Source organism: Eulemur rufifrons, chromosome 29 (assembly GCF_041146395.1).
Source record: "Eulemur rufifrons isolate Redbay chromosome 29, OSU_ERuf_1, whole genome shotgun sequence".
Lineage (NCBI taxonomy): Eukaryota > Metazoa > Chordata > Mammalia > Primates > Lemuridae > Eulemur > Eulemur rufifrons.
Window position 1 is genome coordinate 56351408 of NC_091011.1, and position 17360 is coordinate 56368767.

General features: G+C 34.5%; 1 protein-coding gene across 1 annotated transcript in view; it reads right to left on the reverse strand.

Moving 5' to 3' along the window:
* Positions 1–292, reverse strand: part of LOC138376986 (platelet glycoprotein 4-like) — a 35885-nt gene extending 35593 nt beyond the window's left edge. The window contains exon 1 of the mRNA XM_069461648.1: positions 173–292. Within this exon, the coding sequence (XP_069317749.1) occupies positions 173–292 (120 nt within the window). The remainder of the gene's footprint in view (positions 1–172) is intronic.
* Positions 293–17360: the final 17068 nt, after the last annotated feature.

Consider the following 17360-nt stretch of genomic DNA (forward strand, 5'->3'; position numbering starts at 1 on the left):
CACACATGGTCACTTCTCTATCATATACAGTTGCAGTGGTTCATAATTACCTTACTATCAAAGACATAAAATTAGCAGTTACCATGACATATAAAGCAGGTACCCAATACAAAAAAGAGACAGAAGATAGAATGAGTTAGAATGCAAAAACTATTCTTTAAACTACTTGTACCTTTTTAATTGTCTTCTCAATCAGCTTGTCTCCAGCTGGCCTTAGGATACCTCCACACACAGCCAGAAAGGCACCGATGACAGCCCCAGCGATGAGCCCACAGTTTCGATCAGAGCCCATTTTTCTTATTCAGGGGATGAATTAAGGTTAAGCACCTCTTTCTTTCACACTCCAAGATATGAGTAAGGGAGTTTCTGAAAGGTCTGGTTCTATCATTAGAAAGAGATAACAAAACAAAAGCTTAATTATCACTACAAACACATCAAAGTACAAAGAAGACAAACAACTAGAATAAGTCATTTTGCCAGTTATGAATAAACAAATGATTTTCTTTTTGTTTTACCAAAATGACTTTATAGATCTTTTCCCCCTTTTTTCCTTCAGACTACTTACTGGTGGCAGAAGTTATAGCATCATATTTGAATTTCTTCAGAATTCTCTTTTAAATTTTCTTGCTGTGGATGATTAACATATTGAAACCTTATCTCTGGAAAACTCTCTCCCTCATCTTTCTTCCCTCAGGCTGGGATGCTTGGACACTTAAGTGCATCCTCACCCTCTATCTGGCTTCTCCACCCAAACACAGCCAACCACATCCTGCCTGGAGTTCTGCAAATAGATGTGGATGGACTGTTGTCTTCTCTACCTAATGCTAAGCAAATGCAGTCACAAATATTTTCTTTACTATACCTTATTCACAAAGAAACAGCAAGACATGAATTTTACAGGAAATAATCTGATAAATCTCAGAATCAATTCCTCTAATCATTGGAAAGGTAGCTGTTAAAAAAGCATAGGTAAACAGAAAAAAAAAATTGTCAGAAAATTAATACTAGCATACCCTCTAATATCACCATAATTATAACAAGTGTCTAAAGAAAATCTCACTTTGTGACTTGTCTTTGCATTTTCTTAACAGTGTTCTTCAAAGAGAAGTTTTTAATTTTGCTAGTGTTCATTATATCCTTTTGTTCTTTTATTTATTTTTAATTTCAGAATATTACAGGGATAGACACCTTTTGGTTACATAATTTGCTTTTGTATCTGAGTCAAAGTTATAAATATGCCCTTGACCTAGGTAGTGTGTATTGTACCTGTTAGGTGTGAATTTACCCATCTCTCCTCATCCCTACTCCCACCTACTTGATTTCCGTTGAGTTTTACTTCCATATATGCACAAAAGTGTTGATCTATTAGTTTCAATTTAGTGTTGAGTACATGTGGTGTTTGTCTTTCCATTCTTGGGATATTTCACTTAGAACAATGGTCTCCAGACACCCAGGTTTTTACAAAAGATACTAGGTCACCATTAAGCACTGTATCACATAAGGAATTTTTATCAATATATAAAGGACTGTCAAAACTCAAGAAAACCAACAATCCAGTGAAAACCTTGGTAAAATATTTGAACAGACAATTCACCAAAGAAGGTATATGGAAGGAAAATAAGCACAAGGAAGGAAAGATGTTGAAAAACATTCATTAAAAAATAACATTTAAAACCACAATTAGATGTCACTACTCACATACTAGAATACCTAAAATTAAAAAATGATCATGTCAACCAGTGTTGAATATGCAGAGGAACTAGATCTCTTATATACTACTGATGGGAATGTAAAATAAATCCTCCTTAGGAGAAAAAAAAAAATCTCATTTTCATAAATACTAAGTTTATGCCTGAATTGTTTGTCTTATATACAGTGTTTAAAACATTGAATTGTTTCAAAGAAGTCCACTTTATTTTCACTTTCATTGTTAATGACCTTTGGATAGAATATAGATGTAAAGAATTTGAAGAAAATATATAATGTAGAGAATGTCTTGTTTTAACAATATGCATTGCTTTCTTACTAATCTGAAAGATGTTTTAACATATTCAACTAATACTGTTTTGTCACATGCAGTTGATTTTTTGCCAAATATTTTAAAAACCAAACAGCTTGTGCTAGTATGTATTTCAGTCAATCTTATTTTTGGTACCTTTATATAGCATGTGGTTGTTATTATATAAAGACAGGAAGAATATAATATATGGAATGAGTGGATCAGGTTGTAATAAAATTGACATGAATTTATCACTTATGACTAATATTAACAAACACATTAATTTGAGATTTTTATTTTAATGGAATTTTTTGAAATAATGGGGTTGACCTGTCATTGATAGTCAGAACGTGTGTTGTAGTTTATAAACAAATATTCTCTACTTCAAAATACCCATGGCCAAGAAAAACATACATACCAACAGAAAAGAGAGCTACAGACAAAAAAGGCACACAGAATATTTTTGTCTTTATCTTAACTATTAATAATAAAAATTATGGTTGGTTATGGTTTCAGGTTTTGCCTCCACAGCTCTGCTGCAATAGAAGTACCACTTTTATGATTTTATTAGTATTTATTTTCACTTGAAAAACTAAATGGTTCACTTGAGGAACTGTCTAGTTTTTCAAAAATTCTTACTAGCATAATAGCTAAGAAAATAAGATTGTTTCCTAAAATGAAGAGAGATAAATGTCGCTAAATTTTTGCTTTGAAATTTAATTTATTTACTTATGTACTCTTTCTTACCCTTTAGAATTTCTCTTTACCTACTCCCTTATACCTGGGGCCCGTCTACTGTAAACCATAGGATGCAGCAAACTCGTTCACACCAATGTCTTTGTGAGGAGAAGCTTGAATATTTCATTAGTGTTATTTTTTTTAATGTAAAAGGAAAATACAAAGCCTAAAAGGGTTATTGTTTTTCCTGTGGAATTTTATGTCTCACTGAGCAAATGGGACTGAACTGACATGGTATTAACTGTTTGGAAGTGGAGTGGGAAGAATAGCTTTTCCTGCCCATTGAAATCACTTAATGTGCTACCTCCTATGTCTTTGACCAGTGTTGTCATATTGCAATGGAACATGTTATTTAAGGCTGACGATAAGGGCTAGATATTAACAAATGGAATTTCTTCTGCAAAGTGTAATTGTAAAGCACCTTAAACTTTTCTTGAAACATAAATTTTTAAGTAACCATATTAATTGCTAAATAGAGAATACCATTCTGCTCTTCAATCTGCTGGGAACCAATAATCATATTCAGGGTAGCTTATTAAGTACGTGACATTTTACTGAATGTTCATTTCATAGATCATTCCCCCAACTCTTATTTGCTAGTTACACTTAAGCAATCACAATACAGGGATCTAATCTGGTGCAGTTGAGGTTAGGAGACTAGAGATTAAACCAAAGAATGATTCTCCATTCTCTTGCTAGGTGACAGCGGGTAAGCCACTTAATCTCTCTATATTTCATATTCATCATGTGTAAAATAACAGGCTCAGATGTGATCAGCAGTTGTTAATTTAAGCAGCTGAACTGGTTCTTCAATTCATACATGAAAGACCAATAGGCAAAAATGACTGTGATTATACAGCTGAGACTCATTCCTAACTCGGTCTCCCCACTCCTCCCTGACACTCTCCTTTCACGCTTTTAGGAAGCTCTAGAAAAACCTCTGTAGAATCCTATAATTTTGAGAGGCCATTAAAAATTGCACTAGGAAATCCCCAGTGTCAAATTCAGTTTTGTGAATAGAACATTAATCTATTTAGAAAATATATAACTGAAAGATTAAGTTATCTCTGTTGGAAATCTGGTTTATGATGTCTTATATAAACTTCACTAAAATTATTCAATATTGATGTCATTTTCAACTCTGACAGAAGGAATATAAGATGATTTTAAAATTACAAATCTATTGCTGTTAAGACAGATACATCAGCATCCATTTGCCCTTTCCAGATTCTATGCCACAACCTCATTGTGAATCTATCTGGCCTTTTCCAGAATCATTCTTCAAGTAGCACCATGCATTACAAGGAAGAGTTATTACCAGGGGCAGAGAGTTCCTAGAGTGCCCAATGGAGAACCCAGAGAACAGCACATGTTCTCCGATGCCTCCCTCTCTGGACCTGAAAACTAATTATGACTTCTATGGACTCTGAGCCCAGATATTTTGAGCAATGGATAGGCATGGGTACTGCTCTGTCTGCTTTGATCTTAAAACTGAAGTGAAATAGTGAACACATCCCACTGCTCTTGGGTGAAGTTTATTAGGAAACAGAAGTGTCAAGTCATTTATTCTGTTGAATCATGTGGTTAGATAGTTATTAGTCTAACATTGGTCTGGATGATATATAAGCAAAGATACAAGTGTTAGTCTAACATCATTTCATCTGTGTAGTGATATTTTGAGAGAGAGAGAGAGATTTTCAACTGATTGATTCACATTTATTTCTTTGATGTAATTTTCTACTTTTTCCCCTAAGAATAGTCAAGATACTTTGGATCATTCATTATATTCAATGCCTTGACACTTGAACTAATGAAATATTTTAACATAACTTATCCTTATACTGAGGACTATGAAATTATACTCAGTTTTATTCACCTGAGGGAAAGGAGGGCCAAACATATTATATGAAACATGAATTGAGTACATCAGGGAAAGTTCAGTTTACACAGCCCATTCTATTAAATAGCTTCTCCACCCATATTTATCTTCAGAGAAAAAGTATAACTCCCCCTTCCAGCATATTTAGCTCTTTAGAGCATATGCAAAATTTGGATTTTACAAACTCAGTTTTCTTAATAACACAGTCTTTTACATATTAAAATAGGTAATTTATTTGCTAATTTTGGTTCGATTTTTTTCTTTACTAATTATTTTGATGTTGATACTATATCTGTAATAATGTTCTTTCTGCTTAAAGTACTAAAATTTAGGAAGCCAAAAATAGTCACAGATAGAGAAAAGAAAACTAATTATTGAGACTTGTGTATTATTAAGAAAGGGAAAATTAAAAGGCATGTCTTAACATGCCATTAATGACATACCTTTCTTTATTCTAAAGCTAGCACAGCTATCTTCTGTCCTGTTAATATATTATAAATACTATTCCTTTTGTAGAATTCATGAGTGGATCCTAATCCTCTGGGCTGTCTTTGAAAGAGGCACAAAAATATGACTTTCTTTCTTGGAGGGAGGAAGTTGTCGAGTGAACAGAGTTTTATATAATGAACTTTTAGGCAATATACGCTTCCACTGTACTGGGAACCTTGTAGAAACAGAGACTGAGCTCTTATTATTAATTTTTAAATTTTTATTTATTATTACAAACTCTACAGTAGGCTGAGCTATGAGAAGCCTCTCCAGTACATAGATCAGAACAGTAAAGCAAGTCCCCAGAGAATCTGTAGTTATTCCCATGTGGGGATAAAGCTGTGTTCCCTGGGAAACCTTACCCAGAAAAGCCATAATCCAGAGGTAACATTTGCTGGGATGTGAACTATGAAATTTGAAAAAGTTTTAGATTTCCAGAGCACTTGTACCATAAATGAGTGGTAGACCTAAATGATATTTTCTTACTGACCAAAGGGTATCTATAACTTCCTATTGTATCTGTAAGCCTTTCTTCCACTTTTTCTTAGGATAGAAAACCAGACCACATACCTCTGCTTTTCACTATCATTCATTACAACACAAAGCCTTCCTCACCTAAAAAAAGAGAATCTGCCCTTAAATCCCAATTTTTGGTGTTGTTTAGGGTGACTAATTCAATAAATACAAAGAAGTTAGCTTTCAGAATTAAATTCTATTTCACATTCCTACCCTACAGCTTAACTATCTGGTTCCCTAGGACCTGAGTCAGATGTAGATTCAAACTTAAGCTAGTAGAAATGGGTGCAAATCAATCATTTAAATCTGGTTATGTTTCATTATGTGGAAACAGGTCATTAGGTCAATCTTTATAAACTTCTTTTTGGAGATAGATTTCTCCTTTCAAGTTAAATTTTATACATAATACCAATATATAAAGACAGTGCAAAAAAAAAAAAAAAAAAAAAAAAAAAAAGGTGCCTGGGCAAATATAGCCAGGCAGGGTATAATCCCAGCATTTTGAGGAGGGAGGATCACTTGAGGTCAGGAGTTCAAGACCAGCCTCCGCAACATAGTGAGACCCTATCTCTATAAAAAATTAAAAATAATTAAAAAATTAAAAATTTAACAAGAGGAGTCCTCTCTCCCCTTCCAGTCACACTTCAGTGAGACTCTACATCATCTCCAAAGAATCCAAGGGCTCTGCAGATAATTTTTAAATCACTGAATTAGGAGATCATCACCATCTTATTTACACTATCACATGTACATTTACACCCTCTCAGAATATATGAAGGTAAAAATATAGCATAGAAAAAATGTTATAGACATCTGTAATGTAAAGTAACATACTTCTCAAATATTTCCATCTAAAACTTCTTTTTATGGTAGTCTCATAAATTTAATACAATAAGTACATTTTCCATATGTTAGACTCAGGGGCCTACTAGACACAAGTCCATCTTTTAGAGACTTATGAGCCAGAGATTACTACAGGTTTGAAATAATTATCTGAGAATTACCTTGAGTTAAAGATGATTATCTGGAAGTATTCTTAATCTTTGAACCTTAGAAGAAAATGCTAATATCTTTTTTCCCCACACCCAAAATTATACTATTATATAAACAGATATTATATAAACAGGTTTGCATTGGTTAAGATTCTGGGCTTGGTAGGAAATATAGATTAAATTCTGGGTCTGAGTATTGGAGTTTGTGATTCGATGTTCTCTAAAATTAGTTTATTATATATGAAATAATCTGACAAGTATTAAACAAAATTAAGATAAAGTATAAAAATTCCTATCATGAAAAATGTTATTTTCAAATGCTATCATAAAATGTTATTTTAAGCAACCATAATGGTAAGATGATATTTCATAGAGGCCGAGTATTATTTTTTAAAAGTATAATGAGTGTGTGTATTTTATATAAATGGAAATGATTTGTAAAACACATAGATTATAGTAAGTTCTGATTATATACATGAAATTTAAATATCATGAACATAAAATGGCAGCTACTAGTTAGAGCAAAACTTGAAAGTTTTAGCCACATCTTGGGTCAGTGAACTAAAACATCTTACGATTAAATCAGAAAAGAGTTACAGAATTAGTTTCCTCAGGAAACACACACACACACACACACACACACACACATAAAAGATTCAACTGTGTTTGAGTCAACATGGCCAATGCATTTTTATAAAATATAAGGGTAGCAACTATAACTTCCAAGGTAAATTCCAAATTTTTCAGGACACTGTGCAAGTACCTCTCTAATTGTAATTATATTTCTCTCAGGATAACCAGTTTTCTGATGGCTCTCTATTTGGTTTATTGTTTTTTGGTTCAATAATGATTCCAGTAACTTAAAATATTTCTACTTTCTTGTCCTCTTATAAATTCCAAAGGACCACTAGACTGCCTACGTAATAAAAAATAAAAAATTTTATTTTGGTTTCCTTGAAAACCATTATTAAAAGCAATGTTTTCTTAGCCTCAAAAGACATTACTAGGCTAAAATCACATAGGAAAGGAATGAAAAGTATATACAAATCTTTTGCAAAACATCTTTCAGTATGCTACTTGGTGATTCCAGAAAATAAGATTTACTCCAGAGAAGTTATGCTATTTACACTGACTTATAAATCTAGTTAATAAAAGTAAATTGAGCCTTTTAGTTAATTTCTCCAGAATGATTTACCCTTTACTTAAACTTGGTGCCATCATTTAAGACAATAATTCAATAACATTTGTAATAAGGTTATTGAATTGCCAAATGTTTGCAAAACTTGGTTTATTTTACTCCATCAATTTATACTAATTAAATTTCAGATTACTTTAACATTTTCCATTAACAATGACAAAATATTTGCTCATTAATAAAAAATGCTCAATAAGCACATAATCAAAATACAAATTGCATTTAACCATGTAAACAAAGTCTAGTTGACCAAAAATTATGTAATTCAGATTGAAAATTAAATAAGATAATTACCTGTAAAGTAATAAGAGATAACAGTTGCACATGAGAGAGCATGTTGACCTGTGGGGCAAGCCATTTGTAACAACTAATCTCATTATATTGATCCTCATTTACAATGATCTTGTTTATAATTTAAATTAAACATCAGGTATAAATAGCCTAAGTATGAAACAAAAGTTTTACCATAATTTAAATTATATTATAAATCATTTAAATAATAAAATAAATGTTTACAGATAAAAATAAGACATTAAACATCAAGAAGTGAAATGTCATTCGACATGGTTTTAAAACGTTTTAAACAGAAAATGTAGGAAGATTAATAACTTGGAAAACCACAGAAACCTGATTTTTAAATAAAGCCAAGTGACTTTAAGAAAACAGTTACTACTTCTTGTTGTCCTAGTTATATAACTTCTGAGGAGTATCTATATAGTAGTGTCATCTCCTATCATTTGGTGGATGGGAAATTCCTTCATCTTTTTTATTCAAAGAGAAATCATATAACTTACCTTTAAGAAGCCCAAGAAGGATCTGTCAATTACCAGCTCCAAAATTTGAACAGACAATTCTTTTTTTTTTTTCTTTTTTTTTCTTTTTTTTTATTTCATCTTGTTATGGGGGATACAGAATTGCAGGTTACATACGTTGCTCCTGTACCGCCTTTCCCCGCAAGTCAGAGCTCCACGCGTGTCTGTTCCCCAGGTAGTGCGCGTTGCACCCATCATGTAGGTATATATCCCTCCCTTCCCCACCCCCCCTTCCCGAGTCAACACCTTCAAGCCTTACCAATCCCCAAACGGTGCGCAATGCACTCATTGTGTAGGCATACCTCCATCCCCTCCCCCACCCTCCACCTCAGTCTGATATCCAATTGGTGTCGTTCCCAGATTTGTATTTAGGTGATGATCAGGGAAACCAATTTTCTGGTGAGTACATGTGATGCTTGTTTTTCCATTCTTGGGATACTTCACTTAATATAATGGGTTCCAACTCTCTCCAGGAGAACCATAGAGATGTCGTATCTTCATCATTCCTTATAGCTGAGTAATATTCCATGGTATACATATACCACAACTTACTAATCCAATCATGTATTGATGGGCATTTGGGTTGTTTCCACATCTTTGCTATTGTGAATTGTGCTGCTATAAACATTCGGGTACATGTGTCTTTGTTAAAGAATGACCTTTTTTCCTTTGGGTATATGCCCAGTAATGGGATTGCTGGGTCAAATGGCAGGTCTACTTGAATCTGTTTAAGATACCTCCATAATGCTTTCCACAGGGGTTGCACTAGTTTGCAGTCCCACCAGCAGTGTATTAGTGTTCCTGTCTCTCCACACCCACGCCAACATGTGTTGTTTTGGGTTTTTTTGATAAAGGCCATTCTCATTGGAGTTAAGTGATATCTCATTGTGGTTTTGATTTGCATTTCTCTGGTGATTAGGGATGTTGAGCATTTTTTCATATGTTTGTTAGCCATTCTTATATCTTCTTTCGAGAAGTTTCTATTCATGTCATTTGCCCACTTTTTGATAGGGTTGCTTGATTTTTTCTTGCTGATTTTCCTGAGTTCTAAATAGATTCTTGTTATCAGTCCTTTATCTGATGTGTAGTATGCAAAAATTTTTTCCCATTCTGTAGGTGGTCTGTTTATTCTCGTGACTGTTTCTTTGGCTGTGCAGAAGCTTTTTAATTTAATCATGTCCCATTCATTTATTTTTGTTGCTACTGTGATTGCCTTGGGGGTCTTCTTCATAAATTCTTTGCCTAGGCCAATGTCTGTAAGAGTCTTTCCTACATTTTCTTCTAGAATTCTGATTGTATCACACCTAAGGTTTAAGTCTATTATCCACCGTGATTTGATTTTTGTGAGAGGTGAAAGCTGTGGGTCCTGTTTCAGTCTTCTACAAGTGGCTAACCAATTCTCCCAGCACCATTTATTGAATAGGGATTCTTGTCCCCAGAGTATGTTCTTGCCTGCTTTGTCAAAGATTAGGTGACTATATGAGGATGGTTCTATAATTGGATTTTCTGTTGTGTTCCACTGGTCTGTGTCCCTGCACTTGTGCCAATACCAGGCTGTTTTAAGAACCACGGCCTTGTAGTATAGTTTGAGGTCTGGCAAACTAATACCTCCCATTTTGTTTTTGTTGCTTAAAATTGCTTTTGCTATACGGGGTCTTCTTTGATTCCATACAAAGTGTATAATTATTTTCTCTATGTGAACAGACAATTCTTAATAAGACCAAATCGTATTCTGCAAAAAAACAAAACAAACAAACAAAAAAAACTCTACGCTGAAATCGTGATTACATAAGTGTGAGAATTTAAATTTAAATATGATTAAAAAAACTGAAAATACCTACAAAGTCAGATCCCAGGGTGTGATTTGTTGCCAGATGAATTGAAAAAAAATAAAAGAAAGAAAGAAAAAAGAAACCCACACAGAGGGGACGCTAAGCAGTACTGTTTTTTTTTTCCCCCATTTCCCCATCCAAGTAAGCCTGATGCCACAGTAAAAAAAAAAAGAACTGACTTGCTGAGCTGCCCCAATATATTCTGTTTTACTACACAATTATTAATCCATGTGAAAAGGGTAAATCGAGTAATATAATCATACTGCCACTTCCCTGTCATCACTAAGCCTGTAAAACTTACCTCATTAACTTTAAATAAAATGTACTTTTCTATACAGCACACATCTGCAATTGTTTGAGACTAATAAGTTTGACCACAAATGGAGACTGTCAATCAGCAACAGACTTAAAAAAGGGAAATAGACGATTGCTGTAGGTGGAAGTTCTTAACTGTTTACAATTTTCTGTTTTACAGAAGTTTCATTGAGTACAGCACAGTCCTACAAAATAAATCCCTTAAACTTTTTCAGCCAAGTTGGCTATTAAATAACAGTTACTAGAATTACTATTCAGGATGATCTTTTATTGTAGAGAAAGTATATACTTAAGTCATTTTCAAAAAGGGCATTATTTTTATATTGAATCAAAATATGACACTTTACAATTTGGGGAGAGAAGGACCTATAATATTAAGACCCCATTATTATTAATACAAAGAAATTCTCAAAATCACGCAGGAAAAATCTTCAAAAAGTTAAACTGGCTTATATCCAATAGGATAGCTGGATAAATGCCTTCAATCTACCTCAAAATAAAGCAAGCTAAGAATAACAGAATTATATTTAGTCTATTAGACCATATTTAAACTAGTCCTTATCATTAGATTGCTTGTGCTTCTTTGCTGAGCATGTAAGGGGTACAATGAATCCTCTCATTTGCAGGCCATTCAGTACAAGTGGAACAAAACCCAATACACTCTTTTCTCCTCAAGAGTGGCTTTCTGTTTTCAGAGAATTTTTTACTGACATTTATTTATAAATTAGTATAGAGTAATAAAAATGTTTTAAGGTGCTGTTTTCAAAATTAAGATCCCTTAATTAGGATAAAGTAGCAATGGCCTTGTGCAATCTCATTATGATTTTTATTTAAAAGAATTACTTACAGAGAAGTCAGGAACCCTAAAAAGGTAATTCCCTTAAATAACTGTGACCTTTTACTTTGGTTGTATGATATAAAATGGTAATATAGAGCCCAGTACTTATTTTATTAAGGGTATATCTATTTTGTAGATATCTCTTTTGTTTTTAAGCCTCTTCAATGTATTTTCTCCTTAACCGTGATTCTCACACAGACACACACCAATATGAAAATTCAGAATAGCTTCCCAACACAAGAGTTCAAACAAGACCTATTTTAAATAGCATATTTTAAACATATTGAATGAAGAAATTACGACAATATGAACAATATTCGAAAAAGATATTTCAGAAAAGATACATGGAAAATAGATGCCTAAATTGACACCGAAGTTACTTGAATCATTATTTAAGCAGTAGTCTAAACCCATCCAAATCTGTCACTGGAGAGGAAAATGTCACACAGTCCCATGAGCAGTCCAAATAATCAAATTTACATTCCCAGAGGCAGCTGTTAAGTGTTCTGTCTCATAGACAACAGTTCCTGCATAACTTAGCGCAAAAGACCGGGGGAGCAAACAGCTGAGTCTTATCTGTAACCATGGATTTTGAGGAAAATGTACATCTTTAACAGTCAGACAAGCAAATGCTGTACTCATTTTAGAGTAAAGAATGTTGAGGTTTTCATTTTTCAAAGAATATGCATCCACCATATTTTGAAGGGATTTAATATGAGAGTACACCTTGCCATATGGAAATTGATCATAGCACTAGATACATGTATTAGAATAACAGGAGAAAACGTTCAGTATAATTAGGTCAGCTGAGGCACAATTCTTTGGAAATTCTTTCTTGTGAGAGAACATACGGGGTTAGAAATCAGACAGACATAAAATTGAATCCTGACCATAGCAGGCACTACTTACATTGACTTGGAATTAGTGAAATAAAGGCTCATTCTTTATTTTTTCCAGCTGTATGGAGATATAAATCAACAACTAAAAATTCAAAGTGTACATGTTTTGATGTGCATATATATTGTAAAATTATTGCCACAATCAAGGTAATTAACACATCCCTTGCTGTTATTTTCTTAAAAAATGGAGATAACTAAGTAAAAGTGTGAAAATAAGAACTGAATGAGGTGAATAGTGTACAACACTTGACACTGGCCTGCTAAAAACCAGGCACTCAGACTATACTTTCATCCTTATCACCCCTTCCTGCAAGCCTCCTTCCCATTGTACTTTCTCTGCTTAGTTTTCCACAGGTTGCTTATCGCCATCGGACAAACTTTGCAATCGACTTATTTTTGTACTGTCTTTGTACCTGCTAGAATGGTTCTCCATTGAACCCTCAGCACAGCACAGGTTCATAGCTGGTAAGCAGTTGAATAAATGGACCCAAACAACTATTATAACTATAATATTTTAAACGTAGTGAGACTGAATGGAAATGAGGCTATTATATGCTGCTTGTTCATACCACATGTAAGTAATGGTTTGATTGAAATTAAGCGCATCTGTTAAGAAAAATGAATGGACCCAAGTTTGAATTTAGAATTCATTACTTCCTAAGCATATGACTTGTTGCTAACTACTTTAACTTTTAGCTGCAGTGAAAATATCTCTCTCACAGAAGTCTTGTAAAGATTAGGAGTGATAATATGAAGGACTTAGCACAAAGCCTGACATAAAGTTTTAGTTTAATAATTACTATGATTATCATTGGCTATTAGGCAAAATATTATTTTAGGGAATTTACTAAGTACAGGCAAATAAAAAAATTGAAAATTATAGAAAAGTATGGAATGAGAAATGTCATATGTATGTTAACCTCCCCACCCAGTAACTTTATATTTTAAACTTCTATACATAGGTATATGAGATTATATATATATGTGTCTATATATATATATAATAAATATAGAATCATATTTTGTGCAACTTTCCTCTCACATATTGTGTGCCTTTGAGGTAGTCTCATATCATGAATAGAGTTAACTCTTTATTGATTGTTGCAAAATATTCCATAGTGATAATGTTATCTTTTAAATAGCCTTTCCCCTATATAACAGGTAGTTATTATAATATTTCTAGTTCTTTGCTCTTACAAAAACAATGCAAAAATTTCTTATACACATAGCTTTATATGACTGTGCTAAGACACCAGTAAAAAGCAGGAAGCGAAATTTCTGGGACAAAATTTGTATTTTTTTTGGTAGGGAGAATATTACAAAAGTTTTCATACATGTACACAACAGTGTGTGAGGAAGCCTGTCTCCATGCATCACTTAAACTAGTCTATGCTGAACTTTAAGTTTCCAATGAGTATGTTGAGGTTTTTTGTAAATATTTAATGGACTGAAGTTTAATCAATTTTATAAAGTATATTAACAGGTTTTACTTTAAAACATTTGTAACAATATCCTGTCCATTATTTTTCCCATGGGCTGATTTGCCCTTTACTTATTGATTACAAGGAAAGTAGTCTTTTGACATTGGCAATTTTTTAATGTTACAATTTACTTTATTTTTGTTATAGTTTAAATTACAGAAATTTTATTTTTATTCCATAACCTGTCAGTCATTTCCTTTTAAGGATTGTGTCATGCTTCAAAAGGCTCTCTCCACTCTGAGAATATGAAAAATAGTAAATTTTCTTTTAGCATTTTCATGGTTTTAAAAACCCTTTTAATAGCATTTTTAGATAAGCTGATTCATAGAATCTTACCTTGTTGCAACCATTAAGCTTGTTGTCTAATTTTATTAACATGCATGTCCCACTTCTGTGGAAGCATTTATATATGTGCAGCATGAAGAATTAGCTATAACACAAGCACCCCCTTCTGTTAAAATACAGTCAAGAGCAATGTGATTATCAAGAACCTCTTGCACTATTCAGTCAAAATATTTTTGTTGAGCCACTATTGGTAATGCAGTTTCATTAGCAACAATTTTCAAGATTATGAATAGGTTGCAGAGCACGTGTGGATGAGCTGCCACTCCCCACCAGACAGTAGTGTACCCAAAGAAGCAGTCATCTCCATCTGGGCTTCCCCCTGGGGAGCTCCCCAGATGGAGTCCTTGGGGCTCCCCAGATGAAGTCTCCATCTAAAATTCTCCTAGTTATTTGTGAAAACAATTTCAGGGAACTGGTCCAATGAGCAACTTCAGAACTGTTATGCACCGAGAAGGGAGTGGTGAGCAGTCCTAATAAACAAGTGCCCCCATTGTCTAGTTGCTTAAACAGTCATAAGCTCAAGAAATGTCTTCCTTGCCTGTACAGACAAAAACATATCCAAGAGGTGCACAACCAGCACCTGTTCCTGTTTAAAGGTTTATAGAGCCATTTTTAGGTAACATTAGGGTTAAATTTTTAAACCAAAGGTCTGTATAAGGGAGTTGATCCTGTCCCTCTGGGAGCTTAAAGGCTGCTAGTTTTCCCAAACCTTGAGGATATAACTTTTGCTGGAATATTACAGTACAGATAAAGGTCCCATGGTCTTTATTTGAGGGGTTAAAACATTTGTTAGTAAGATAATCTAAAGAGGGTGGTGCAGAAAAGACTGTGATAGTCAACTTTTTACAATAGGTGGTCAGTTTAGGGAGACCATTCGTCCAGTAAAAAGTACACTTGTAAGATTGTGGGTCCTTGCTGTCATCTTATACATAATGCCTGATAAGGGGCTGAGTAAGAAAGACACATGAGACCTCTGAGTACAGAGTTATTAGTCATACCCTGTAGGTGATCGGAGAGACAGGCTTCTGTAAGTTCAACGTATAGGAGGGTGCTTAGTGAGATTGTATATAGGGGCAACTATAGGGTCAGAATAGTCCTGCACTGAAGTAGGTTTAGGATGACAAACCCAGCGGCAAGACAGGTTAGCAGAGAAGTTGATAATTTGAGAAATCCTAACTAAAGAGTTGTCTTGCCAGGCAAACAAAAATCCCCAGGGAACAAGTAAGATGCATAGGGTATATAACTTCATGTTGCTTATCTCTTTTTGTGGAAGAGTAACTTTTGGTCCTCCAAGGACTCACAAGACCACTGCTCCTCTAGTCTCTCAGAAGGTGGTGAATCCTGGAGGGTGTGGGGTTTCTGGTAGGGGTGACTTTTATCAGAGGGTGATGAATCCATGGCTTAACTCCTGGGAGTTTAAGAAATGAGTGTGTTGTCAGGAGCATCTCAACTAGGCCCACCCACTGTGGCTGTAGTTGATCTTCAGGATGCTGGATTCTCTGGGTTTCCAGTAACACCTTGTCTCTTGGCTTTATGAAATAAAAGGACAATGTCCTTTGGAAACTGGAGCCTGTTGGAAGCAAACTCAGGAATACTAGTTAGCATATTACCAAGCTGTTTTACATATTAGCAAGTCTCCATCACTGGGAGCAGACAATCATTGGGTAAGCCCTGGCTGGAAGCTCTTAGGAATTGTCTCTGATAAATTTCAAGTGTCTAAATGCTAGCTTACTTTTAGGGACTACCCAAATTCTCAACAGGGCAAGGGATAACACTTTGTCCCAAGTTAAATTGGTCTCTTGACAAATTTTGGAGAGAGTCATTTTTAAAGTTCTATTCATTCATTCAGTATCCCGCAATGATTGGGGTCTCCATGATGAATGAAGTTACCCATAGATTTCTAAAATTCTTGATATTTCTTAGGTGATTTTGGTATAAAAGACTCTTTTGTTATTACTTTGGAGAGTTGATGGAAGTCCAAACCTAGGAATAATTTTCTTTAAAAGGGCCTTAGTGACTTCTGATGCCCATTCAGTACTGATGGGGTAAGTGTCAACCCATCCTGAAAAAGTGTCAACAAAGACCAGCAAATATAAAAAATTTCCAGGGACTCGAGGCATCATGGTAAAGCCGACATGCCAGTCTTCTCCTGCAAAACTCCCTCTCCATTGCGTTCCTTTCTTTAGGGGTGGCCGCAAGGTTCCAGGAGGCTTTGGGTTATTTTTCAAGAATACAGGGCAGCTTTGGACTACTTTTTGAAGAGTTCTCTGTATGGTGGGCCCAGCCATATAAGGCTATATCCATGGTAAGGTGGCATCTCATCCAAAATGGGTACTTTGATGAATCTGCTCAAACTCTTGTTTGACAAGAGTTTTAGGAAGGAAGACCTTCCCTTCCATGTTTGTGAGCCAATTTTGATCATTATATTTTGAGAATCCCTCTTCTTTAGCTCTTTCTAGATCCTTTTAAGAATACTGAGAGTTGTACTTATCCAACTGAAGAGAGGGGATTAAAGTCAATTGACAATTCATTTGTCGGGCTTCCCTTTTTGCCATTACATCTGCCATAGTATTTCCTTTTTTAACATGAGTGTCTGTTTTCTGATGTCGCTGGCAGTGCATGATGGCTACCTCTTTAGGCAGTAAAGCTGCTTTTAATAATTTAAGAATCAGAGGCCCATATTTAATTTCTTTATATTCAGAAGTAAGATATCCTCCCTCCTTCCAAATAACTCCATGAGCATGTACCGCCATAAAGGCATATTTAAAATCTGTGTAAATATTGATACACTTATTTTTCCCATGATACAGGGCTCTGGTCAATGCAATTAATTCTGCTTTTTGGGTGGATATCCCAGAGGAGGGTAGGGCTTGCGTCTCAATTACCTGTTGGCTGGTAACCACAGCATACCCAGCTTTGCATTGTCAGTATTCCGTGAAGCAGTTCCCTCATCTGGGTCTGGCAAGGGCTGATCAGTCAAATCCGGGTGGCTAGAATATACTTGGTTAATAATTTGAATGTAATCGTGAA